The sequence below is a fragment of the Equus quagga genome, chromosome 20 (assembly GCF_021613505.1).
Source record: "Equus quagga isolate Etosha38 chromosome 20, UCLA_HA_Equagga_1.0, whole genome shotgun sequence".
In the NCBI taxonomy this organism is placed as follows: domain Eukaryota; kingdom Metazoa; phylum Chordata; class Mammalia; order Perissodactyla; family Equidae; genus Equus; species Equus quagga.
This window is the reverse complement of record NC_060286.1, coordinates 8,868,963-8,896,749: the sequence shown is the minus strand read 5'-3', so window position 1 is coordinate 8,896,749 and position 27,787 is coordinate 8,868,963. Positions and strand designations below refer to the sequence as shown.

General features: G+C 36.9%; 1 protein-coding gene across 1 annotated transcript in view; it reads left to right on the top strand.

The window, feature by feature from the left end:
• The window catches only part of KCNH5 (potassium voltage-gated channel subfamily H member 5), a 305,105-nt gene extending 282,444 nt beyond the window's left edge, over positions 1 to 22,661 (top strand). Inside the window, exon 11 of the mRNA XM_046647837.1 lies at positions 21,714 to 22,661. Coding sequence (XP_046503793.1) covers positions 21,714 to 22,661 — 948 coding nt within the window. The remainder of the gene's footprint in view (positions 1 to 21,713) is intronic.
• The last annotated feature ends 5,126 nt before the right edge of the window (positions 22,662 to 27,787 follow it).

Genomic DNA, 27,787 nt, shown 5'->3' with positions numbered 1-27,787 from the left:
GATTGACACCTGAGGTAACTACTGTTGCCAATCTTTTTTTTCTCTCTCTCTTCTCCTTCTCCCCAAGGCCCTCCAGTACACAGATGCATATTCTAGTTGTAAGTCCTTCTAGTTGTGCTATGTGGGACACTGCCCAGCATGGCCTGACGAATGGCGCCATATACGTACCCAGGATCCAAACTGGCAAAACCCTGGGCCACTGAAGCAGAACACATGAACTTAGCCACTTGGCCATGGGGCCAGCCCCCTAATTAGTGTTTTTTAAAAGATGATTGGTTATTATATTTTCAAAATTCCTACAATTTTATTTTTTACAAATAAAGTCAATGGATAAATGGTATTGTTAGAAAAGAGTGTCACATGTTACAGCAAAAACTATACTTATTGTTTGGAAAAGGGTTAAATATCACCCAATTTGAAATTATGCCTTTGTAGATTTACTCTGTCATTTTTGATACATGTGTCCTTGTACAGGGGAGGAAATCAGCCTACCAGTAAAGACAGATTTTAATTGTACCTAATGTCATCCCAGTAGAATTGAAGATTTCTGTGAGTCTATTTTGTTCTCTGATTCATTTAACAAATAAAAATTCCCATGTTGTTGTTTTTGATTAGATGTAGAAAGAGGTTTCTTGGTTCTGTTAATATTAAACAAGAGAAAACAATTTAGAGAGATTTCTTTCCATATAGTGAAAATTAACAAGAGGAAAATAAAGTGTTGGGATGAGTCATAATAAATTGATTACTATGCCATTGATTGTAGTAATTGATCCATGGTGGATATTACTTCTGCAAAGTTATTGATTTTGCACTCTTGCAACCATTTTTCCCATGACTATCAAAGGAGGTAGGGTAATTTTATCTACAGGAATCACTAATTCTAAGGCAAAGCTTGAAATTAAATACTATGCTCTAGGAGCTACTTTATTTTGGCTTTAGTAAAAGTAAGAATCAGAAGATAATAATTTTATCCACACATTTCTTGTCCTTGCATGCAATCCATTAAGTCCAAAAACTATATTTTCAGTTCAAATTATACAAGTAAATGCCTAAAATAACTATATATTCTTGCAAAGCCTGAAAAGAAAAAATAAAGACTTTGTTTCCATGCGAAATGTAGATTATTTTAACTTACTCTTTGATTTCAATTCAGTAAAATAATATTTATATGACAATAAGACTAGATAAAACTGAAAATTCACAGAAAATCTATCAGTTTCTTTGTAAAGGAAATGGCACCTACTAAAATCAGTAACCCCCAAATGTCAGCATCCTAATAAAATTTTAATTCTCATTTATGTACCAATCCAGATCAAGTGTTTGGTGGGCTGTCTTCCATTGGTTGATTCAGGGAGCCAGGATCCTTATATCTTTTGGCTCTATCATCCTTTGTATACACTGGTCCTTCACTTCCAGCTGACAAAAAAGAAGAAGTCCTGCAGGGAAATTATACTAGGCTAGGCCTGGACATGATGCACATCATTTCTGGTTACATTCCCTTAGCTAAAGCTCAGTCATATGGCAACTCCTATCTCTGAGAGAGGTGAGAAAAATGTCATCATCTAGCCTTGTACAAGGGAAGAAGAGGAAACAATTGGTGGTAAATTAGTAATCTGCCCTAGAGACTTGACTCTACACCATACCCTTCTTCCCACCTAGATCACAAAGTAGATAATAGCAAGTCTCATCTAGGCACTGTATCCAGCTCAAAGATCAAGATCTCCAGGAAATGTGCAATCTTCTTTGTCAGGTCTGAAAGTCAAGAGTTTGTTTTGAGACGTGTTAAGGTTGAGATGTCTATTGGCTATCTAAATGGAGTTGTTGAGTAAGTAGCTGGATATATGTGGTGTCGGTATGTTCTACTTTGCCCAAGACAGTCCTGATTTATGCCTTTTGTTTTGGAGTAATTATTAATAGCACCTTCTGTCTCTAAAGTGTGTTCAGTTTAGGTGATACATTATGTAGATAGAAGAATCTGAAGTTGGGAGAACAGACTGACTGCACAAAAACATTTATATCCTTTGGAATGTAGCTGTCATTTAAAATTATGGAATCTCAGGACTCTCCTATTTAGAAATGAGGAAGAGGAGAAGCATCCAGATGAGATGACTCAGGCTGGTCACTGGCCAGTGAGTAGGAAGTGAGCCAGGAGAGTATGGAGGTCACATAATCTGGGGAAAAGAAGAAATTGAGACTGTTCTGGAACTCACAGTCTCTTGAGGAAGAATGGAAATTTTAAAGGTAAATTAAAAGTTACCTTTCTAGATTAACCTTCTCTCTCTTAGTCCCAAGAATCTTATATGTACTATATATATAAGAATATAGAACAACTCAAGGTTCTTTAAATGTACCATGCTCTTTGTCTTCCACACCTTTCTATCAGCTGTGTCTCTCTGCCCACAGTTACTTCCAGCCCTTGTCCCCTTGGTGAATTCCCACCCATGATTCAAGATCCTGCTCAAAGGTTTATGAAGCTTTCCCCAAATCCCCACACCAGGCAACATTAGTGGCTTCACACCGTTAAGTGTCATTTGTCACTCCTTCTTCTCAAGATCCATTCCATTTTTCCTACACCTTTGTACTACAGCCTCTCTTATCTGGTGTGATGGGGACCAGAAATATTAATAACTAACACTGATTAAGAAAATACATATGATGTGCCAGGCACTTTTCAGAGTTCTTTAGATACAGCCATGTATTTATTCCCAACAACAGCCATATTCCTACCCCTATTTACAAATGAAGAAAATGAGGCACAGAAAGGCTAAATAACTTGCCAGAATCACATAGCTGATGAATATATGAACCACAATTCCAACCCAGCCAATATGGCACCAGGGTGTATACTCTTATCAAAGCATTGTATGTAGCTTAGTAATTAGTAGTTTAATAAAAAAATTTTGGTTAGATATTTTAACTTAAAACCTTAAAAAATGTACATTTCAATTACCAATGTTTTAAGGCATTAATAATCTTTTTTAATATAAACCATACCATAATATAGCCTCTGAGATTTCCTGTTTTGGTTTCTCTAAGTGGAGCAAGAGACTTGATGTATAAACATATATACAAGTGACTATTAATAAGCCTACAATTCAACTGATGGATGTAGAGGTTCACAGGTTAACCAGTCTGGAGTATCTGGTGTGCTGTGGGCATCAGTCAGTGTGTTTTACAAAGAGAAGGGAAGGTGATGGTCAAGCTAGTCATGGCGATTAAGTGAAGATCAGTTAAAGAGGGTCTAGTCTATTTAGTATCATGTGCGTTCCTATGCCTCTGCATTTACATACCCTGTTGAAAATTACCTGTTTATGTACCCTTGTTGTTTACCAGACTGTAAGCAGCAAGCTTATTTTATTCATCATTGTATCCTTAGCACCTACAAGTGGATCCTGCACATAATTGGGACTCCTTTGAATCTTTGATGAATTATAATACAGTGAACCACCCCATTGCATTGTAACAACATGCTAATGAGAGGGTTTACTCCTACTACACTGAGAATCCTTGGGGATGGGTCAAGCTCTTATTTATCATTCAACTAGACTTATAATTGAAATGTAGCTCAAATATGGAAAAGTGTATAAATCATAGGTGTACTGCTTGATGGATTTTTACAATTGAAGACATCCATGTAACCAGCACCTAGCTTGAGAAAAAGAATAGGATGCATGTCAGAAGCCCATATCCTACTCTATTGCATGCACGACTCCTACCCCCACCCCCAAGATTTAACTATTATTCTGATTTTTAACATTTTAGATTACTTCTGCCTCTTTTTTGGATTTTTAGAGTTATTTAGATCGAATTATACAATATGTGCTCATTTGTATCTGGCTTCTTTCACTCAATATTATTTTGTAGGAGTCATTCATGTTGCCTGTAGTTAGTCATGGTTCATTAATATTCAGTGAAGAGTTTTCTACTGAATGAATACACTTCAACTTGATGGACATTTGGGTTTCCAGTTGGGGCTATTATGAACAGTGTTGCTAGGTTGGTGTTTTACATGCCTTTTATTTGCATTTGTACAAAATTATTTGGAAGGGAGTGTTACCTAGGAGTGAAATTTCTGAGTCTAGACTATGTTTATCTTTAGCTTCAGTAATTATTCATCAAACAGTTTTCCAAGTGGTTGTATGAGTTTGTACACCCACTAGCAGTTTATGAGAATTTAGTTTTGCTATATCCTCTCCAACGTATTCTATTTTCTTTTTCATTTTAGCCATTCTGGTGAGTCTGTAAGGATAATACATTATGGTTTTAAATTGTGCACCTTTGATGCCTAATTAAGATGAGCACTGTTCCATGTATTTATTGACCATTTATATAACTTTTTCTTTTTGTAAAATGCTCATTTTTATATTGGAGTTGTTTGTCTTGTTCTTAAGATTTGTAACAATTCTTTATGTATTCTGGATATGAGTCTTTTATTGGGTATATGTATTGAATTTATCTCCTTTCACTGACTTGTCTTTTGATTTTCTTCATAGTATCTCTCAAAGAACAAAAAGCGTTAATTTCAATGTAGTTCCACTTATTCTTTTTTTTCCTCTTTATCGTTACCACTTTTTGTTTGTTATTTAAGAAATCTTTTCTTATCCCAAGGTATTGAAAATTTTCTCCTCTATATTATTTAATAGCTTTATGGTTTTTGCCTTCTGCATTTGGATCTACAATCTATTTAGAGTTGATTTTTGTGTTATAGTATGAGATAAAGGGCAAGATATTTATTATTTCCATATGAGTACTCAATTTATCCCATACCTATATTGAAAAGATCATTTTCTCCCATTGTGCTGCAGTATTATCTTCATCATAATTTAGTGTACAAATATGTATGAGCCTATTTCTGGTCACTCTATTCTGTTCATTTGCTTGTCTATTCTTGTGCTGTTATGCACTGAATATTTGTGTCCCCTCAAAATTCATATGTTGAAAGCTAATCCACAATGTGATGGTAGTTGGAGGAGGGGCCTTTGGGAGTGATTAGGTCATGAGGATGGAGCCCTCATGAGTGGGACTAGTGCCCTTCTAACAGAGGCCCGGGAGAGCTCTCTTCTTCCTTCTGCTATGTGAGGTCACAGTGAAAAGGCAGCCATCTATGAATCAGGAAGTGGGCCATCACCAGATACTGAATCTGCCAGTGCCTTGATCTTGGACTTCCTAGCCTCTAGAACTGTGAGAAATAAATTTCTGTTGTTTATCAGCTACCCAGTCTATGGAACTCTGGCATAGCAGCCTGAATAGACTAAGACAGGTGCTAATACCACACTATCTTAATTACTATAATTTTCAATAGTAAAATATGGACCACATAAGGCTCCCAGTTTTCTTCTTGTCAATTAGTATTGCTTTGACTATTGTGTGCATTTTTCATTTCTATATAAATTGCAGAATTAGCTTGTTAATTTCTTCAAAAGATCCTGCTAAAATTTTGATTTGGATTATAATGAATCTATGAATCAGTTAGGGAAGAGTGTCTTCCATTTTAACAATAGTCAGTCTTAGAAACCATAGACATGGTGTATCCCTGCATTTATTTAAGTCATTTATTTTTGTGTTCTTTATGCATAGTATGTACCTGGAACTCAGCTGACCGTCAAAAAATGTGAACTCTCCTTCCACTCTTATGTCCTAAGTCAACTATGCTCTTTCAGACTCTCCCATTTTATACCTTGCGATCTTCAGCTAAAAATATTCAGTTCTCTCCTCAGATTGTCTTTTCCTCAGGGCCAAAACTCTCTGAAGTATCAACTGAGCTAATATTATTGATGCTTTCTAAGAAAACAGGGCAAAGACTTTTCTCACGCTACCTATGTTAGGTTACCTATGTTATTAGGGGAGGGTCCTCCAATCACAGTAATATATGGGATCTGAGGCTTTTCCACCCAAGGATAACACAACTGTCTGATGATGAATAGAGTATGATACTGGGATATCTATGTTGATTGTATAAAGATACTTCCGAATAGAATAAATCACAGATACATATGTTTTAATTAACAAATATTAGATTTGGTACCAATTATTTGAATATATTTATAAAGGAAGCTTCAAGTGAAGTTATCATATATTCTAATGCTGTCTGATGCTCAAATATAATTTTCTGCAACTCGTGCCCCAATAACGTGTACAGCCGACATCTCTTTAATCAGCCTTCCTAATGGTGACAGCTCAAACTTCTCTTCCAAGAGCATCTGCTGGCTTTGCTGTGTGTATATGTGTGTGCATGTTGGTGGGCAAGTGTACCAGCACACCTCAATCACTTAAACACTATACTCTTTTTAAAATTGTAAGTCCCAGCTCCTGGCAATTGCAACACTAAAGAAACAGCCACATAGCTTCCCATACTCTCCTTTGACTAGAATAACTAATTACAATTCAACACTGTAGGGACAAAGTTATTAGCTAATACTCAACTCTAGACACAGCAATTCAATTACGGGCTAGCAATATTTAGAAGCATGAACCTTGGTAATTAGCAGCAAATTTTCATCTTCTCTCAGCACAGCATGTCAGCAGTTGCCTCCGGAAGAAGCAGGATCAAAACACAAATAAAAGCAGCACGTGTATCCTAGACCTATAATTGTCACTGAGGGTCGGAGAAGCCTTAGTGGGATTTGATACAAGGAATTTTTGACACCTGGAAAATGGGGCAAGTGTGTTATCTTCTAGCAAGAAGTTATGTTAGGAATAATTTAAAGAGCATAAAATAGATTGTCCATCTTATTTCGAAGTTTTTTTTTTTTTTAGCATCAGGTAATGATCTCTTATTTCATATATTTGAAGATAGTTAGAGCTGAAAAGAACTAAGTGCAGTACCATCACCACTATTTAAATAAAGGAACTAAAGTCTAGAAAGATTATGGGACTTGTACACAAGGTCACATAGCTAATTAGAGCCTTGGCTAGGACTGGAACTCCAATCTCCAAATGACCATTATTGCTTATCCACTAGATCCTGTAAACATCAAGTCTCCTGCAAAGGAAGTTTTCAAGTTGGAAGTGGTACTAATCACCAGTTCTGTTTCCTGCAGCCTTTTACTAGAGTAAACATAAAATGGTGTATATGATACAATACTTTCTAATCTGTGAGAGGCAAGGGAAGACCGTCTCCTTTGCATTATCTAAATGTCTTAAATTCTTCAATTGGAATAGAGTAGAGATGGTCCAAAGAGGCAGGGACTTGCGTGTCTAATTTTCTTCTATGGAATGTTCAAAAATCCAAGTGGTGAATGAAAAGAGGAGAGATTTATGCACCAAAATTTGGCTATTTTGCGATCAATAAATACTTAGAGATCCCATTTTCAATTCACCTGGGTGAACACATGCTATAACTTATGTCACTCATTACATTCAACATAAGCAATTGATGTCTGTTTTACATGGAATAGCTACATCATCTTGATAAAATAGAGAACTGTTTACCTTTAACAGATCTTTAAGTACACCTGATGTTTAGAAAAGCTAAGTGGCTTGGCCGAGTTTATACAGGTGTTCAGTGTCAGAGATGGCATCCAAACCCTTGCCTCCTGACTGTCAGAAATGTCTTTTTAAAAAATTTTGCCACACAATTTTAATTTGGAAATAAGAGCTATCCCCTGGGGGAAATGGAGAGTAGACTTAGAAACCAAGAGAAGTGGGCTCTAGGTCCAACCGTGAATGACTGGCTGGACATCCAAGTGCCTAGTCACCTTGACTCCTCTGAATATCAGTTATCAAATTCCATAAAATTAAGCAATGCCTAAGAATTATCCCATTTTGTGTAAATCTGATTCCAGCTGTAAAAGATTGAAACAGTAATATATCATCTAGACTAGACATACATTTCTAAATCTTTCAAGAAAATAATACTCTAACAGAGAAAAACTATGTACCTACTCAGTCTATATTTCCCTACAGTGAAGAATTTGTGTGTGTGATATTAAGTAAAAGCTGCATTGTTCTTTTGGAAATAAAATGCAAAAATTAACACATATTTAAATAAATATACTAGAGTTGTTTTTCTAAACAAAAGCTGTTGAAATTTTCTTTCATTATGAAAAAATGTCTTTAAAGGTGTTGTAATTGCTGTACCTCAGTAATTGTTTTCCTTGAGGCACAGCCATTCTCTTACAAAGCAAAAGCTAATGCCACATACTGGATGTGTTCCTGGGGACAAAGAAATAGTATCAAATGAGGTCTAGTAGGGTAATATAGTTGAAAGTGCATTGCAAACTACAAAACAAAATTATACCTAGCATTAGGAATGTCAGCATGGAATAGTGGAAGGAACACTGGAGTTGACATTAGGAAATAGATTTCAGTCCCAGCTTGCCATTTACTAGCTATGTGAGCTTTAGGCAAGTCACTAACTTCTCTGACCCTCATCTGTCAAATAGGGATACTAATAATTGCCCTGCTTCATTTATAGAGTTATGGTGGGAAAATGAGGTAACATATGCTAAAGTGCATTGTAAAATCACATTTGCCAAATGTTAAATAATGTTATTTTCTTTACATACTGAAGAGTTCCATTACATATTTGTACATACAGTAGTCCCCCCTTATCTGAGGGGGATACATTCCAAGATGCCCCGTAGATGCCTGAAATGGCAGATAGTACCAAACCCTATATATCCTATGTTTTTTCTATACATACATACCTATGATAAAGTTTAATTTATAAACTAGGCACAGTAAGAGATTAACAACAATTACTACTAATAAAATAAGACAGTCATAACAATATACTGTAATAAAAGTTACCATAGATCTTAGCAACCTCAGCATATGAATCTTTTCTTTCTTTATTAAGTCAAGAACTTCCACCTTTTCACTGAAAGGAGGCACTTTAAGGCTTCTCTTTGGCATATCCGAATTGCCAGCATCACTACTCTTGTGCTTTGGGGTGATTATTAAGGAAAATAAGGCTGACTTGAACACAAGCTCTGCAGTACTGCAACAGTCGAACTGATAACTGAGAGGGCTGCTAAGTAACTAAGGGGCGGGTGGCATATACAGCATGGATACGCTGAACGAAGGGACGTTTCATGCCCCAGGCGGGGCAGAAGGTGACAGTATGAGATTTCTTCACACTGCTCAAAATGGCGTGCAATTTAAAGCTTATGAATTATTTATTTCTGGAATTTTCCACTTAATGTTTTCTGACCAAGGTTAACCATGGGTAACTGAAACCACAGAAAACAAAATCGTTGTTAAGGGTGGACTACTGTATGTATCTCCTTCTGTGTGTTAACTCTCCAGCGTTGACCCATGACTTTTGGGGTATGCAATTACTAAAGTGATTTCAACCTCATTTATCATTTAATTTCCTTCTCCTCAGGTCTTTGATTCCTTAGATCCTTTGCATCTCTCTTAAATTTAGACTGGGAATTCCTAAGTCAGCATAGCCTAGTCTTTGAGGCCAATAGACCTGAGTTGGAAACCCTCTGTCATTCATTAGCTATGTAGCCTTGGGGAAGATTTTTAAATCTCTCTAAGATTCAGTTTTTTCTTCTATAAAATGGATTATTGTGAAAATTAAATAGTAGATAATCCATAGAAAATACTTAATACAATTTTTCTAATCCTGGTATTTTTATCACAATGATTCCAAGATGAAAACATGTGGAAGCAGTTGTTACTATGACCAGAATAATTATGTTCTCAAAGACCGTCTGTTCTAATGGTTCATTTATGGGACTCAGGCAATACTGGGAGCTGTATTCTTATATTCCCAGCAAAGCATAATGGTATGGTTTTTCTTTATCAATTTTGTTCCTTTGGACTTAAGTGTGGTAAAAATTTTATGCTAAGAACTTGGAAATAAAACAATTTTATTCTTCTGAATTTTCAAATGCTAACAAATAGATGACAGTTACAATGCTACTGGGCATTAACCTAAATTGATAACAATAGTGAGGTTCTGCCATCATTTATTCTAAAATACATGGCATTGACTTAGCAAGAATGGAAATAAGTAAGGAAATTGATATTTAAGACTTGGAGAGATGGAGACAAATATTTTTCAGTGACAAAACATTTAGTGAAGTTGCTACCTGTGATTGTCTTCCAACGGTGTAGCTCTTTTGGAAGAGGCTGGAAATCAGAGTATTAGTATTGAGCAGAGGTTGTGACTCGTTACATTTAACAAGGCATGAAGAAGAAAGGTGATCTCAGACAAGAGTTAGCTTGCTTGTAAGGAAATATAGGAAGGAATTAAGAAGGGGAAAAAGTGGAAATAAGATTCAAAAGTCATTGTATGGAAAAGTCCCTTAAGACTCAGTTTTGTGGCAAAGATCAGATAATGGATGTGACCTCCCACCAAGTCTGATACCTTCAATGTAGCTGCCATTATAGAGAGAGACAGACAGACAGAGACAGAGAGAGACATGCTACCAAGAAGGTGAAGGATTAAACCAGGCTTGAGGACTATATCTAGGAAAGAACTTTTTTGTGAGATTGCAGGCACATGAAATTAACTGTAAACAGATCACAAACTTACTAAAATTTTTGAGAGAATTATATTGCCAAAGAAACCACAAGCTTGGTCTTAAAAAATTGTTTTACTACGTGAGCCCAAAACCAAACCATAGGCCCCCTGATTTGCACGGGCAGGAAGTAGCTGAGGAAGCTCTACAGCCCTGAAATAGGACAAACTCTCTAATTTCCACATCAGGTCTGACTCTAGAGGAATATGGACAAAGGACAACCTCCAAAAAAGACGGAATAAGGACAATGGATGAGAGAGAGCTTACCCCAGATAGCAGACTGAAAGACTAATAAAGAAGATCCTCACAGTGCCTGCCTGGCAGATTTCATTATTGCTGTGGCCTAGTGACTGCTGAGTCTCTCTGTCATTATTCCTTGCCCCTTTTAATGGGAGTGCTTAGTCAGTTATCCTGTTCCTGCTCCACTTTTGTATGTTGTGCACATGTGTATACATGCATGCCTATGTGTGTGTGCATGTGTGTGTGTGTCTAGGAGACTGGATAACTTGTCTTTCTAGTTTTTAGGCCACCATTCCAGGCTTCTCTATCTCAGAAAACGGCTCTACCATTTATCCTTTTGCTTAAAGAGAGACTTATTTTTTTAATTTCTCTTTCATCTCTCAGATTGTTCACCCAGCCCATCTGCAAACCCTGCCAGTTTTACTGGCAAAATAAATCCAGAATCTGACCACTTCTCACCACCTCTGGTCTAAGTCACCCTGAGGTCTCACCCGAACTACTCAAAAAGTCTCCTAATTGGTACCCTCCTTTTAGCCTTCCCACCCTGCAATTTATTTTCCCCACAGCAGCCTGAGTGATCCTTTCAGAGTGGAAGTGAGAAAACGTGAATCCTTGGCTCCAGATTCTCCCAGCGTTTCCCCTCATGTTTAAAATCCAAAGTCCTGCCTCCTTTCCACTCTCCTCTCCAGTCTTTCTTCCCGTGTTTACTAAGTGCCTCCCACTTTGTCCTCCTTACTGTTGCTCAGATGTACAAAGCATTCTCCCACCTCCAGGTTCCCCATCTCTGAAGCCCTCTCCCCATGGCTATCTGCACGGTCCACTTCTTCATTCCATGACCATCACTTCCTCACAGAGACCCAACCACTCTGCCTTCTCTATGTCCTTACGCTCTATTTTCTTTGTAGCTCACATCACCATCTCACATTATATGGAATATCTAAGGGGCTTTGTTTTGCTACTGATGTATAATTAGCTTCAAAGTAGAGCCTGGAACATGGTAGGTGTTTAACAATTGCTCATGATTTGAATGAATACCTTGTTTGCTGCTGCATCCCACCACTAGTAAGTGTCTACCTGGGGCTGTAAGTGAAAGTCTCCTAGAAGGGCTGGCTTCACGGGCGTGCAAGCTGTGGAGTTGTAAGGCCTTGCATTTAGAAGAGCCCTGTTCTTGGTTTAATGCTCTGCTGTTGCTGTCTTGAAATTCTTAATAATTTTGAACAAAAAGCCCTGCATTTTTTTATTGAGATATAGTTCACATACCATACAGTTCACCATTTTAAAGTGCACAATTCACTGTTTTTTAATATATTCACAAAGTTGTGCACACATCACCACTATACAATTCCAGAACATTCTCAACACCCAACACCCATTGGCAGTCGTTTTCCATTTCCCACTTTCCCTTGCCCCTGGAAACCATTAATATACTTTCTGACTAAATTTTCTTATTCTGGGCATTTCATATAAGTGAAATCATACAATGTATGACCTTTTGTGTCAGGCTTCTTTTACTTAGTATAATATTTCCAAGGTTCATCCCCGTTTTAGCATGTATCAGTACTTCATTCCTTTTTATGGCTGAACAATTTTCTATTGTATGGATATACCACATTTTATCAACTCATCAGTTACTGGATATTTGGGTTGTTTCTACTTTTTGGCTGTCATGAATATGCTGCTATGAACATTCATGCACAAGTTTTTGTGCGACTGTATGTTTTCATTTCTCTTGAATATATACGTAGGAGTAGAACTGCTCAGTCAAATGGTTACTTTAACTCTTTGAGAAACTGCAAGCTGTTTTCCACAGAGACTGCACCATTTTATTTTCCTTACAGCAATGTGTGAGAGTTCCAGTTTCTCTACATCCTCTGAGCACTTGTTATTTTCCATTGTTAATAGCCATGTTGTTATTTTTTAATATAGCCATCCTGGAGGATATGAAGTGGTGTCTCACTGTGGCTTGACTTGCATTTCCCTAATGACTAATGATGTTGAGCATATTTCCATGTGCCTATTGGCCATTTGTATGTCTTTAGAGAAATGTCTTCAAATCCCTTGACTATTTTTAAATTGTCTTTCTTTTGTCTTTTTATTGTTGATTTGTAGTAGTTTTCTATATATTCTGGATATAAAACCAAGATAAGATATATGATTTGCAAATATTTTCTCCTATTCTGTGGGACGTCTTTTTACTTTCCTGATTGTGTCCTTTGAGGCAAAAAAGTTTTGAGTTTTGATGAAGCTCAATTTATATATTTAATTTTTTTGGTGGCTTGAGATTCAGTTGTCTAAGAAACCTTTGCCTAATTCAAGGTCACTAAAATTTATGCCTTTGTTTTCTTCTAAGAATTTCATAGTTTTAGCTCTTACATTTAGGTCTTTGATCGATTTTGAGTTAAATTTTGTATATAGGGTGACATTGGCATCCATATTCATTTTTTGTGTGTGTGGATATGCAGTTGTTCCAGCACCATTTGTTGAAAAGATTAACCTTTCCACATTGAATTGCCTTGGCACCATGTCAAAAAACAATTGACCATAGATGCATGTATTTATTTCTGAACTCTTAATTCTATTCCATTGACGTGTATGTCTGCTCTTATGCCAGTACCACACTGTCTTGATTATTGTAGCTTAGTAATATGTTTTAAAACTGGAAAGTATGAGTCCTCCAATTACACTCTTATTTTTTTGTATTGTTTTGGCTATTCTGGGTCCCTTGCATTTTCATCTGAATTTTAGGGTCAGCTTGTCAATTTCTGAAAAATAGGCATTTAGAATTTTGAATTTTGATAGGAACTGAATTGAATCTACAGGTCAATTTGAGGAGTATTGTCATGTTAACAATACTAAGTATTTCTATCCATAACATGAGATAGCTTTCTATTTATTTGGCTCTTTATTTCAACAATGTTTTATACTTTTTGTGTATAAGTCCTGCACTTGTTTTGCTAACTTTTTTCCTAAGTATTTAATTCTCTTTGATGCTATTGTCAATGAAATTATTATCTTAGTTTCATTTTCAGAGGGTTCATTGCTGGTGTACAGAAATACAACTAATTTTTATGTTGATTTTGTATCTTGTATCCTTGCTTGACTCCTTTATTAGCTCTAATAGTTTTTTCTGTGTATACGTATGTGTGAAGGCCTTAGGATTTTCTATATACCTGATCATGTTGGTGCTAGAGACAGTTTTAATTCTTCTTTTTCATTCTGGATGTTTTAATTTCATTTTCTTGACAGTTTCCTTGGCTAGAACCTTCAGTACAGTGTTGAATATAAGTGGCAAGATGCTTGTCTTTTTCCTGATCTTGGGGCGAGAATGTCAGTCTTTTACCCTTAAGTAGGATGTGAGACGCCCAGAATTTTTGTGTTGTATTAGGTTCAGCAAATTATGTAGTTGATCCTACCTCATAAAGAAGAGCACAGTGTAGCTGAGTATTAATGGGTAACTAGGCATTCCCCAGCAGGTGAGGAGGAGGAGAGAACAATATGTGCAATATTCTGGACCTCAGAGTGACTCAGTGTGGCTCATGTGTGGAGGTCAAGTGAGGAGTAAAGAAAATAGAGGTTGGAGAGGCAGGTGGAACTGGACTACAATAGGCTTGCTGTTTTTTATTAAAGAGTTTTAATTTTATTCTGTGATTTTTTTTTAACCTGGGACACTATCATATTTGATACACAATAGCAGAGAATGGAATGAAGGGAAATGAGACCAGAAATGGAGGCAGGGAGAGCAATTCTTGGATTACTGCAATATTTGAGACAGTGAATCTAAACCGTGCCAGCTTTCCCTTGGAACAGCTGTATTCTTGGTTTTGAAGACTTTGTCTTCCTTCTTATATTATTTTTTTTAATGAAACAAACTTTAGTAATAGAAACACATGTATAGAGCAACTGTGTTTCAGAGTTATGCTAACATCAGTAATGGAGTTTACAATCTATGTTTTTTGTTCCTCATGAAAAATATATTTTCATATTTATGATAGTGTGGAGAATTGAGATTAATGATCTTTTAGGTGGTAAAGAAAAATGAGCCCTAGAACGTGTTGTTAGTAAATTCAACAGTTGTATCAGTGATTCTAGAATGTTCTTCATTTGCATTTTACTAACCATCCTTATCCACATAAGGCATTATCCAACATATTAACAAAATCAAGATATTCCTTTTCTCCCATCCTTCTTTCCTTCCTTTTTCCTCTCTACTCCCCTTCCTTCTTTCCTTTTTCTTTACATTAATCAATTAATTAATTTCTGAAAGTTCATTTAGGATCTAAGAGGCTGAACTAGATCCGTAACCCATTCCTTGTCCTAGAAGAGCTTCTGGATTTATGAGTGGGTGAAGTAGAGCAGGACAGCCACATTTCAACAGTGTGATGCATCATCACTGCCCTTCATTCACACATCTAAATTTGTTGAATGGCCATCTGCCACAGCTCTGTCATTGTGGCCTTTGTTAAGAACTTATAGCCTCTGATATGTACATGATAGTGTTTAATAAATACTGCTTTGTGGTATTAGTTCAGGTTAAAATGGATTGAGAGGACTAAGAGTTAGGATTAGCAACTAAATTTATAGAAACAGTAAAAAGAACCAAAGAACCAAACAAACTGGATCCCGTAAGAGTTGATGAACTGCAGCTGCCGCTTGACCACATATAGCTATAAATTCCTAGTCAATTCCCTAGATTCACAGGTCTGAAAAGTGATGGGCCATTGGAGAGAAAACACCTCTAGGCTCCCTCAAATTATGTAACACTAAATCCATGTCATTAAACAAATGATTCCAACCCTCTTTTTCCTTGCCTTTATTGGATTTCAAAGTTCAGAACACATTCAAATTATTCAATTTTGATATCACTTTTATGATCAAATGTCCTACTTTTGAAATGGAAAGCTCAGCTGGCCGTGTTCCCTGTTAAGGTTAAGAAGCTTTTATCATTTAAATAAATTAAACCTTCCAGCATGGGCTCCACAGAAAATAATGAAGCACAGAAGAAAAGCTTAAATGAAATAAACCTCTTTGCTGATAGAAACAGTACAGGCTATTGTGCTTCCTACCCATGAATGTGTGGCTGGGATCATATCCTGATTCATGATTTTTCTTTTTAAATTCTGTCCTTAATTTTTGTGGTGTTCACCAGCAAGTTGATTTACCATTAGGCAAAAGATAGACGCAGAGTGCATCAAGTGCAAGGGGTTCTGGGTTATTAATACTGAGAAAAAACCCAAATATTAGATTTTTAAAAGCTGATTTCTTTGAACACCATGTTAATAATCACGGATATACATTTTTTCTTTTACGTGGCTTAATTCATCTAAGTTGATCTCCTGTGAACTTCACTAAGATCCATTAACATTTTCTAAAATAATTTCTTTGGGGGTGGTATGGTATTTACGTTTCTTTTCTAGAAAAAAATAATCATCATTTCCATGTAATAATTGGGTCAAATTAATCCATATAGTTTATGTACTGAATTAGCCAGAAACTTTGTACTTTCTGTATGACACATTGCCCATGTAAAAATCAATTGGATTATGAAAACTCATTGTTTGCAGATTCTTTCAAGTGACAAAAAGTAGCATGTAGAATTTTTTTAATCTAAATAAACACATCCTATTTTTAAAGGGTTTAACTAAATAAAATTTATCAATCTTTCCATTCTGTTATTAAGTTGAACTATTTTCTCATCTGCTTGATTAAAAAGTTAAAGCTAAAAAGAACTTCCTAAAAGGAAAGATTCAGAGAATTTATTTGAGAATGCTCATGCTTGCAATGGTAATGTAGATTAATTATCATGCTATTTTTATGATGAAATGTAGTCTCCTTAGTAATAAAAATACAGTGGTATTGAAACTTGGAGTTTAGGGTCTTAAAGTCATCTTAAAACCTGTGAGGACTCATAGAGAGGGCCTATTACTTTTAATGTTTTTGAAATACAATGAATTTCTTACATTAGGCATCCCTGATGTTTTATTTCCTTATTTGTTACGTAATGCATTCTTTACAACTTAACACAAAACAAAAAGTTATCATACTTTACAAATAAGACTTGACTCAACTGATGGTGCCACCTCAGTAGATTACTAGTCTTTGAACCTTGTAAACATGATGAAATCACCTCTTCACTTTTTTCTTGTTTCTTTGTTTTTAATTCTGGTGCCTATATTTTCTTACCTCACCTTAAGAAAGTTTGCATTGTCATCAGTTTGCATTAATGGATGCTATTGAATCCTTACAATGGAACTGAAGATAAGTTCTGATTCAAGTTCTTTAAAGACTGATTTGTGGGTCAAAGATTGAACCTGATTCTTCTCAGTAAGCATTTGTTGCAAACACTACTTCTGCCTGGCAGTGGGCTGGGTGCTGGGGATGCCAGGAGGTAAATGTTTGCTTCCAAATGAGGAAATAGGAGTAGACATTAATAATCAATTGTAATACTACAGATAACATTGAATCATTGTATAGAGAGGGGAAAGTTAAAAAAGTAGAAAACAATCTTCCTATTTGTAATATTTTTGATTCAGAGACCTATCACAAACATATATATGCTGCACGTATGAAAAGGTTATTGAATTAATGAGCAGCATTTATTTTTTAAGGACCCTCAATGTAACAGACACTGCTGTAGAGACTGGAGACACAGCAGTTAATGAAACAGACAAAAATCCCTGTCCCCATAAACAAATGAATCTAGGTATTAGTGAGATCAAAGATGGTATCAGAGTACGGGGAAAATTACAGTCCTTGATGCTCCCTACTCCCTGCCTTTTATAAAAGTAATAAATTTAACATATGTAGAAGTAAGTTAAAAGAAAATACATGGGCCACCTTGAAGGAAACAAGAAGCTACAAAATTGTGGCATGTATTTGGAAGGGAGGTGGAGTGAAGCAAGCCTGCTGGCTTTGCCTTTGAGAGTGAGGAGAGTCTAGAAACCGCCTCCCTGAAATCTCTCCCCAGCTTTTGTCAAGGCTGTCAATTACTCAGCAAGCAGAGAGCTACGATCATTTGTTCAGTTCCCTGCTTTCAGGAATGGTTCTCCATGGCAAATGCTCTGTGAAGGGTTACCTGTTGGTGTGAAACTGCTGTCCCACTGCCTACTTCACCCACTCAGCATCCAGGTTTCACAAGTTCAGAAGGAAGTATCAGTCACCGTGAGGAGCTGCAGTAGGTGTAATGGGTAAGACCGTTTGGAATCTGACGCCTTGCATTTGTATCCTGGCCACTCACTAATTGTGTGACTTAAGGCAAACCACTTTGTTTTCTCTGTGCCTCAGTTTGCTCTTCTGTAACATGAGAATAAATTGGACCTCCCTCAGAGGAAAGTTACTCACTCAACGTGAGTGCCCTTTTAATGTGAGGATAGTTAAATGAGATAATATGTGTGTGGAAGTGACCACAGGCGATACGCAAACTTTTTGTAACTGTTTTCCAATAAGGCATAATTGCTGTTCTGCAGTTGAAATAAATAAATAAATTAAATAAATTTAGTTCGTTGAGTACCTCTATCTGATCCAGTAATGTTTTTTAGTTACCTCGGGTTATGGTCAGTAGTTGAGCAAATCCAAGTGCTGCTGTTTTCATTTAGGTTCCAGTTCAAATTCTATAGCTTGGGTAAGAAATTTCCTCACAACCTTTTCTTCTCAGTCCTCCCTCTACACCTGCTTCTGTTTTCACTGGGCTCAAGATTGCCTGTGGTCCTGCTGCTAAAGGAGGAGGGGAGATCCCTTTCAGCATCTAGAGCTTGTCTGTGAAATCTGGAGGGCCTGTGGTCACTTCTCAAATTCTCAGAGTGTTGGTCTTTTGAGCTGGCCACACCCAACTGCTGAGCTCTCTTTATTGTGTGGCGTATTGAATGTCGAGAAGTCCCTGGCAGCAGGTGTCCTATGGGGTGCAGTAACTTCTCCCACCTCCTGGAGTAGCTTTGCCTCATCTGGCTTCTATGAGCTGAAATCACAGATGGCTACGGGCTGCAGTTTCCGGGCTCCACAGGGATCCTAGCCATCTGGCTACACAGGGAGTGAGGGGAAGGAACAAAGAGAGGAATCTTGGTCTTCTAAAGAGGGCATCTATTTTTTCACCATGCTTTGCTGGCTCCAGAGAATAGATGTGTGGGTCCTGCTGCTCTGCAACCGCCAGGTGAGAAGTCAAGACCAGTCTCTATATTCATAAGTACACCTAAACCCCAAGGAAGCTATGTCTAATGTCAACTCATCCCCTATCCTCTGGACTGGGGAGCTGGAGGGAAAGGAGCAATGTGCAACACTCTTAGGATTCTGGCTTCTCATATCCAAAACCTCTATTATTTCTCTTTTTACATCTTCTTGGAGGCCAAGTATGCCAACCTGGCTCTATCTCATTTATTGCCTGATGCAGCCTGGCAGCCTGGCCCTGTGACAGGGCTCTTTTTGTGTTAGGTAGTTTGGCATTTGGAGTCTTTGTTCTCAGCTTAATAGTACAAGTCCAAACACCTTTGTTTGTTCTTGGTTGAGGGGTGGTGGTGGGCAGCTGGTCGTCAGAAAGCTGGACCAGGCTTTTTTAATTGATGCTTTACATGGGTGTGTTACACTCTTAAATCACTAAGTATCCCAAACTCGGTAAGCAGACAATAATTTTAAGCAATTATTAGCCATTATGTTGAAAATTTAAAGCATAAAGCTCTGGCCTAAGACACCCACAAATTATCAGTCTCTAGGAGCTCCAAATCTTTCCTAAACTGTGAACTTCACATGGCAGTACACATGGACATTAGAGATAGTAACATCTTTGTTTATTACATACTAACAGGGCTGCCAAACTTAGCAAACAAAAATACAGAACACCCAGTTAAATTTGAATTTCAGGTAAACAATGAAATACATTTGAAAGTATTAATATATCCCACTCAGATAAATAATGTATGATTTTTTACTCTAAGTATGTCCTAAATATTGCATGGATGTCCTGCGTTTTATCTGACATCCCTATGTGCCAAGCACCTGCCCTCCTCCGCTGGTAATTTGAAATAGATACTTTTTTCCCAAATGTGAAGGCTACTGTCAGTTACCACATTGCACCAAGGCTATGTCTATCCAAGGTTAAGTAACTACATTTTAAAAAAGAAGCAAAAAAGGTAAGAGTTGAGTATGAAGGACGATGTGGCCAGTCATCTACCTTAGTCCCCTCATGTCAGTTCATAGAACCAACGTGAGTGCCCTTTTAATGAGAGGATGAAACGGGAGGACAGTATCACTGTTTCTGTGTTTGGATGTTTGGATCTGTCCAGTCCCTAAGAATGTTATTATCTTAAAGGCTTAGAACAAGCTCTGTTTACTTAGGAAGCATAAAATATATGTCAATCCTTTGAAAGACTTCTAATTAAACTGCTGGAGCTTTGATGTCAGACTTCGAGATTAGTATTACATCTTTTAAAAAGATCCAATTTCATGTGCCACTAGAGAAAGAAAGATAGGCTGGTTTTTACAGACAGTTATTGAATTTAGAGAATATTTATGTTAAAATACGAATTATTACCACTTGATAAGCAGTATTTAGTGCATCAATCTCAATTTAGAAAATGTGCTCTTAGTTAGAGGGAGGATTGCTCTCTCCCTGCCTTTTCTGTTAGCAGTGGCCATCATCAGTGTTGGGTTTCTGGTATAAAGTCAATGACTATATGTTACTCTTGGAAGCTGCTGAATCTTCAAGAAGTGATGAAAATGGTTTCAAATAGAAAGTATTTTATGAGAGTTCAAGGGAGAGAACCAGCCTATTTTGAGTGTTGATGATATGCCGGGGACTGTGTACTTGACATATATTTCTAAATTAACCAAAAACTTCATGAAGAGAGGGTGACGGATGTAAGTAATTTTGCTGACCTCATAGCATTGTCTCATTCTGAGAGCACGTTCTCTAATACGTCTCCTTTTTGAGCTTTCCTTGCAGCCTCCATCTGCTGTAGCTTCATCTGCAGTGATTTCATTCTTCAGAAGGACTCTGAGCAAAAATCTCATGCTTATTAAATTCACTTCTAACTCTGATAATATAAGTGGTAATTTCTTATATGGTTAACACTTTTTGTTTCTCTTGATGGAGTTATAAGTTCCCAATATTACTTTCAAAATACATTTTTAATAAAATTATGCTTATTTGTGGATACCTATTAAACATCACATGCACTATGTATTTAATCGTATATTTAAATTTTAAAGAATATTGGAATTTGAAGAGTACAACCTCCCACTCAGTGAAAGAATTACTTGGACGATATCCTTCCTTCTGTTTGAATATTTTAGTGCTGTGGGGCTCATGGGTTTTCAATGCAGTTTATTCAGCTAATAGATAGCAGTTTGAAATGAAGTGTATATTGAGCTAGTATTTGCCTCCCAGAAACTTCTACTTATATATGCCAGTTCTACCCTCCAGAGCCACACAAGAACATTTAACCCCTCCTCCCACCAGCCCAGTGCCACATTGGTAACTGTCTAACTTTTCAGTGCTTTTATGGCCTAGAACTCTTACTATTTGACCTCTAAATAGAGGATGGTATTAAAAATGGTTTTGAATCATGTTTATATACAAAAGAAAACCATGCAAAAAATAGTGATGCATTACAAGGAAATTTAAGAGGTAAATATGTATTTCCTTACACATATGTGTATACACACAAGTATACATATACTAACATATATATTTATATTTACATAATTGTATATTTTCTATTAAATGGGAACATAAACTGGAAAGTAAGTACCTCTATTCAGTTGTCTCTGCTACATTCTCCCTCTGATATGCAAAAGAGTAGAACTAAGGAAGCTTAGTCGATGTTTCTATGTTGGGTTTTAAGTATATCACATCTGTTAAATGACATTGGAATATTTTTCCCTTCAGAAATGATCTTACCTTATGTTCAAGGGTTTCCTCTGTAGAACAAAGCACGTCCAGTATCATGTCACGCAATTATAAATTCATCAGTTTTTATAATTACGTTTTTCAATATCTCTCCTCCTCCACAGATCATTTTCCGTAAAATCAGTGATGTGAAGAAGGAGGAGGAGGAACGTCTCAGGCAGAAGAATGAGGTCACTCTCAGCATCCCCGTGGACCATCCGGTCAGAAAGCTCTTCCAGAAGTTCAAACAGCAGAAGGAACTACGGAATCAGGGGTCAACACAGAGTGACCCCGAGCGGAACCAGCTCCAGGTGGAAAGCCGCTCCTTACAGAATGGAGCCTCCATCACGGGCACCAGTGTGGTCACCGTGTCACAGATCACACCTATTCAGACATCTCTGGCCTACGTGAAAACCAGTGAGTCCCTCAAGCAAAACAACCGTGATGCCATGGAACTCAAGCCCAATGGCGGTGCTGATCCCAAATGTCTCAAAGTGAACAGCCCCATCAGAATGAAGAATGGAAATGGGAAGGGGTGGCTGCAACTCAAGAATACTATGGGAGCCCCTGAGGAGAAGAAGGAAGACTGGAATAATGTCACTAAAGCCGAGTCGATGGGGCTACTGTCAGAGGACCCCAAGGGCAGCGATTCTGAGAACAGTGTGACCAAAAACCCATTAAGGAAAACAGATTCTTGTGACAGTGGGATTACAAAAAGTGACCTTCGTTTGGATAAGGCTGGGGAGGCGCGAAGTCCGTTGGAGCACAGCCCCATTCAGGCTGATGCCAAGCACCCCTTTTATCCCATCCCCGAGCAGGCCTTACAGACCACACTGCAGGAGGTCAAACATGAACTCAAAGAGGACATCCAGCTGCTGAGCTGCAGAATGACTGCCCTGGAGAAGCAGGTGGCAGAAATTTTAAAAATACTCTCAGAAAAAAGCACGCCCCAGACCTCTTCTCCCAAATCCCAAATGCCGCTCCCAGTACCTCCCCAAATACCATGTCAGGATATTTTTAGTGTTTCGAGGCCTGAGTCACCTGAATCTGACAAAGAGGAAATCCACTTTTAATATATATACATATATATTTGTTAATATATTAAAAACAGTATATACATCTATATACATATGTGTGTATATACAGTATATACATATATATATTTTCACTTGCTTTCAATATGATGAACACATTACGGATTTTGATATGTAAATATTGCATGTCCAGCTGGATTCTGGCCTGCCAAAGAAGATGATTATTAAAAACATAGATATTGCTTGTATATTATGCAGTTGACTGCATGCACTCTTTACATTTATTTATAATCTCTATTCTATAATTTTAAAAAAAAGTATGATTTTTGTTAACCAAGGCAATGTAATATTTGAAGAATCAGGGTCCAACCTGCCAATGTTGCCATGACAAATTTGATCTCAGGCTGAGTATATCGAGCTCTCATTCCTCACTGTTCTTTAAGTTAGAATTATAGATGAATGCCAAGGAGGAGTTCAACCTTTTAAACTGTTAGTACCATTTTATGATCTCTTTCCATAGGGTATTTTTTTGTAACTTAGGTTATTTTCCTCAACAGGTGGCATTTGCTCCATTTAAATGACTGTTTTGTTGCCTAAGTCAGATAGCAGTGTGGGATATTGAAAATTTATTGCTATGGGTTTTGTGCATGAATTGCATTTTCGCTCAACTATACCTCCTCTTTTTTAACATTATACTTAGATAGTAATCATTAACTCTTACATAAGGATATCCCTACTCCCTCCGTCTTGGAGAACAGCTACCATCTTGTAAGCTGATTATATCCATCCCACAAATACTAAACTATTAACATAGTGTGTATTATTATAGAAATCCTGCACCACAGGGTAAAAGGGCCTTTTAACAATTCTTGTTAGAGATGCTGATTTTCCAAAGGTGTTGAATGTTCTAAATTTGTGTTTTTGAAACTTGTTCAAGGGTGACGTTGAAAGGCTTTTAGCAAAGAAACACAAACAAGAAAAAATTAAGTAATCATTTCAAACTTTTAAGTATAATGGTCTAAAATTAAAAAAGAATGTTAAACAGAAAGACAAGTTTTTGTAGCATATCGTAACTTAGAAAGAATGAAACACGGGTGTGAAATTGTTCACACATGCTTCTTACTGTTTGTAGAGATAACACCTGAAATATGGCTATAAAAAAACAACTAAGAAGTTAAGTTGTTCAACTCAGATAACTGCTTTTCTATAATTTTATTCTGGTTACAATTTTCTAAAGCTTTTTTGCACACAGGTCTACTGCTGGACTTCTGCAGAGTTGTTTCTATAGCCTACTGTGGCTCAGGCAGATCCACTTAGGAAAGGGGGTACTAAAGACCGAATTTCAGAGTCTTTTGGGTCACAAATCCATTCTTAGAAAGTGCCTATTATCGACTAAAAAAAAAGTCACAAAGAGTTGTGTATAGCTAGTCCCTTAAGTGATACGTATTGAGAATAAGATACACATTCCTTTGTAAAAACCAAGAAGAATTTATTTCTTTTGACTCAAGTATATTTTATGAAGTCGACCAGAGAGGCATACTTTTAAACTGGTGCATGCATGACATTTAATAGTGGGAGCAGGGCAGTTAACGTTTGCATCAAGTTGAAAATGTATACCAGTAATTTGTACATTAGTCAACCATCTGTACATGTATGTTAACAACATATGCAAGATGATAGCAAAATCAAAGTAGGTGTTTTGATCTACTGTACCCATTTTTATGAGCTTTTCTATCTCCCAGCATACCCAAACAAAATCACCAGAACTGAAAGACAAGTTATCACAATCAGATTGGAGAAGTGCAAAGTAATTTATAAAAACAGTTGATATTTTACGATTTCTCTTAGAACTTCCTCACGTGCCCACAAGATGTGCCTCTTTAATCCGGGAGTCTCAGAACAGATGTTATGAGCCATGGGTTCCATTTTCCTTTCTTTGTGCCCATAACTTCCATTACCCATAATGGAAGTTTTCAGGGAGCATGTCTCCATGCCGTGCCATGATATCTACCAACCCCAGGCACAAGACAACGAGGTAACCGTGGTGTAAGGAAACAGCCTTGAAATTGGGACTTGGTTGCTTTCAAGGGGAGGGTGGTACCTTTTTCTTGACCTCTGACGTTTATTGAATTTCAGGGTATTTTTCTATTTAACCATGTATGAGACAAGCTTAGCTAAGCTTTTAAAGGGGAATGAACGGTAAAAATAATCTGAGTACAGAAATGGTCAGTTTAACTTTAGCCATGTGCTTCAAAAATGACAGTTGGTGTAAAGCTGTAAGAGAATGACTGTGAAACAGCAGGGCAGTTTGAAGCTGCAGTCCATGCCTTTGCTTCGGAGTGGTGCAAATGTTATGACATTGATGCACTTTCACCTAACCGACCTACAATATTGTTCACATGTATGGGAAAGGAACATACGGTTTTGAACTACTCCAAGTTGTCACAAAGCGGGAAAAGTATCAATTGCTTATTTCTGGTGCAGTTATCACGGTATTCTTTTCCAGCTGCCTCTGTTCCTGTGTGCATGACATGTTGAGGTGCTGAATGCACTCTGCTGTTTTCAGCAGGAATGCATGTGTTCAGCAAACATTGTATATAGAGTAATCCTTTAGGTTCCCAGATTCTGTAATTCTTACCAGATGAACTTAGATTTGGATGAAGGGTGAGCACTTGCTTTAATATGTGCAATAACAATACAATCGTGTTCTGTGCTGCCTCAACCAGCACATAGACAGTAGATTCTCTTTGGGGGACCAGATGACTGCATGTTTTATTCTTACACTGTATAGATGCTCTTGGTGCATCCAGAATAAAATTTTTATTATATTTCTGAATAATGTAATAATAGGAGTAAATAGATATGTATTTAAAATCCAAACATTTTCCAAAGCAACTTATATACCTTCAATATTTTTCAATGATAATATATAAGATCAGATGCTGTACCCTGGACAGGTGGTTGTAACGTAACAGCAAAAGCCAAACAAAAGTGCAAATATGAGCTGTGCATCATAACAGCAAGTTCTATCAGTCTGTTTTAGGATATTGTTGCATTAAATTGGATCTAGCAGATAGAGGAGCTTATGATAAAGGCAAATAGGCTCACAAAAGGCAGATGACAATACCAAAGCTACTAGTGTTCCACATCGACACAAATAGTACTTAGAATGGTTCAGACATAGACGTTGAACAGAGACACATCCTTCATTGTTAAAATGGAAAATTTCTATTATGACACTGGTTTCATTGCACATTACGTTTAGGAGTACAAATGTCCTAAGTATTCAGTTAAAAAAAATTGCGTGGATCAGAGCAAGAGAATTAGAAAATTTGGGGTTTTAAAGTGCTCCTAAGAATAAATATGTACTCCTGGAGTACCCAGCACTTTAATAGAAATATTAATTATGACCACTAACTAAAGTGCCATTTTGAAAATTAATCTTCTTGGAGCCCAAATGCAAATCACAGCTTCCTTTAAATTTAAGGCGATTCTTTTCACCTGTGAGATTTGGCCCATTTGTGTTCTATTTTAAATAACTAAATTCTTTTAGAAAACTTTTTTTTAATGAATCTTCAGAGCAGTGACTGTTTTTCAAGTGTGCGGTGGCGGGTCGTAGTGAAATTATTTGTCATATTCCTAATGAATTCTAGTATCTTGTATAATTTTTATCTTTTAAACTATTTTATCTGAGTGTCTTTTCCAAAATTTTATGTAGGTAATGAGAAAATTTGCCTAGAATGTACATGTCATACATGGATAACTTTATGATGTTTTGTAATTATCTGAATGCTGTGTTTCAATACTTTGTTACATACAAGAGTATTTCTCTTGTGATCTTGACAGAAAGGAACAGAAGAAAGAACACTCTTCTGGAAAGCACTCTAGGATGAGTCTCTGAGCTCTGTCTCGGATTTTGAATCTAGCTTTGCCACAATTGCAGTGTAACTTCAGGCAAGTTAACTGTTGTTTGGTGTGTCCTGGGCTCCAATTTCCCTACCCATAAATAATAAAATACAGATAAGAGCTGCTCCCTTCTTACATCTAGACGATGTTAGGTCAGTGGAAAACCATCCTTTCTCTCAGATGAAAATCACATTATAAGACAAATTATCATGTTTTTCTTCCTTTCATGGGAGATCAGCTGAGATGTGCTCTCTAAACATTCTTCTACGTTTTAGAGGAGATTTTTCTGGTCAGAGATTGGTGGAGAAAGGCGTAAGTGGCTAAATAATTGTTAGTCATGGCATGTAAGCGTAAGACTTGAAAATCATCTAGAAATTTGGAACTACTAATCAAATAAGCATAGAAAGAATGAAGGTCTTTTGGGGGGAGGAAGAGAGAAAGCAGATAGAAAGACATGAATTTTATGATTGTTCTTATTCCGTTTAATCATAATGCTCAGCAGAAATTCTCAGTTCTCAGTGAGAGAAAATGAACAAATTGGTGAGTATTCTGGGTAGAGAGCAGTTCATCTTTCAAGTTTTTGTATTAAAATAATCATGACACTCAAGATATATGGCTCCACATGGGCAGATGTTCTTGTAACAAAATTCTTAAGTGTAAAAGAATCCTTTCCAATGACCAATCGATTTTTCAGTGTATCTCTTGAACTGGAAAAAAAACAGGTTAGAAAAAGGAAAATCCTTTGAATGACATTGAAAAATCGCTCATGTTATTGTGTCCTAAGTGAGAGTATTTTAATTTAAGAAGTTGTAATTAGTAATATTGATAATTCAAGGAATTAGTAATATTAGAATATTGATAATGCAAGGAAGCCATTTCTCTAGCATGTAAACATTTTATTCTTGAAAATGAGATTCTTTTGCTAATATTTGTTCATTCTGCAAAGAGAGCCTTGTATCCTGAGGTGTATACTTAAGCCTGCACTCGCTACATTTGCTGTGACCCTTTGGGTAAAGAAAATAACAAGACATAGAAACAAAGGGGAACATTTCATGTGACAAGAGGTATTTAGATCTCTTACAGGGTTTTCTAATCTTCCCTGATTTTCTAATGCCTGATATACTCGAGAAGAAGAATTAAAGGGGGTTTAAGGGGATCCATCATCAATGATCATAGCTTTTTAGTGTCCATTGTAATCCTGTCTATTTGCTAAATGGTCAGTAACATTCATATTTTCATCCACTATGATAGGCTGGTGG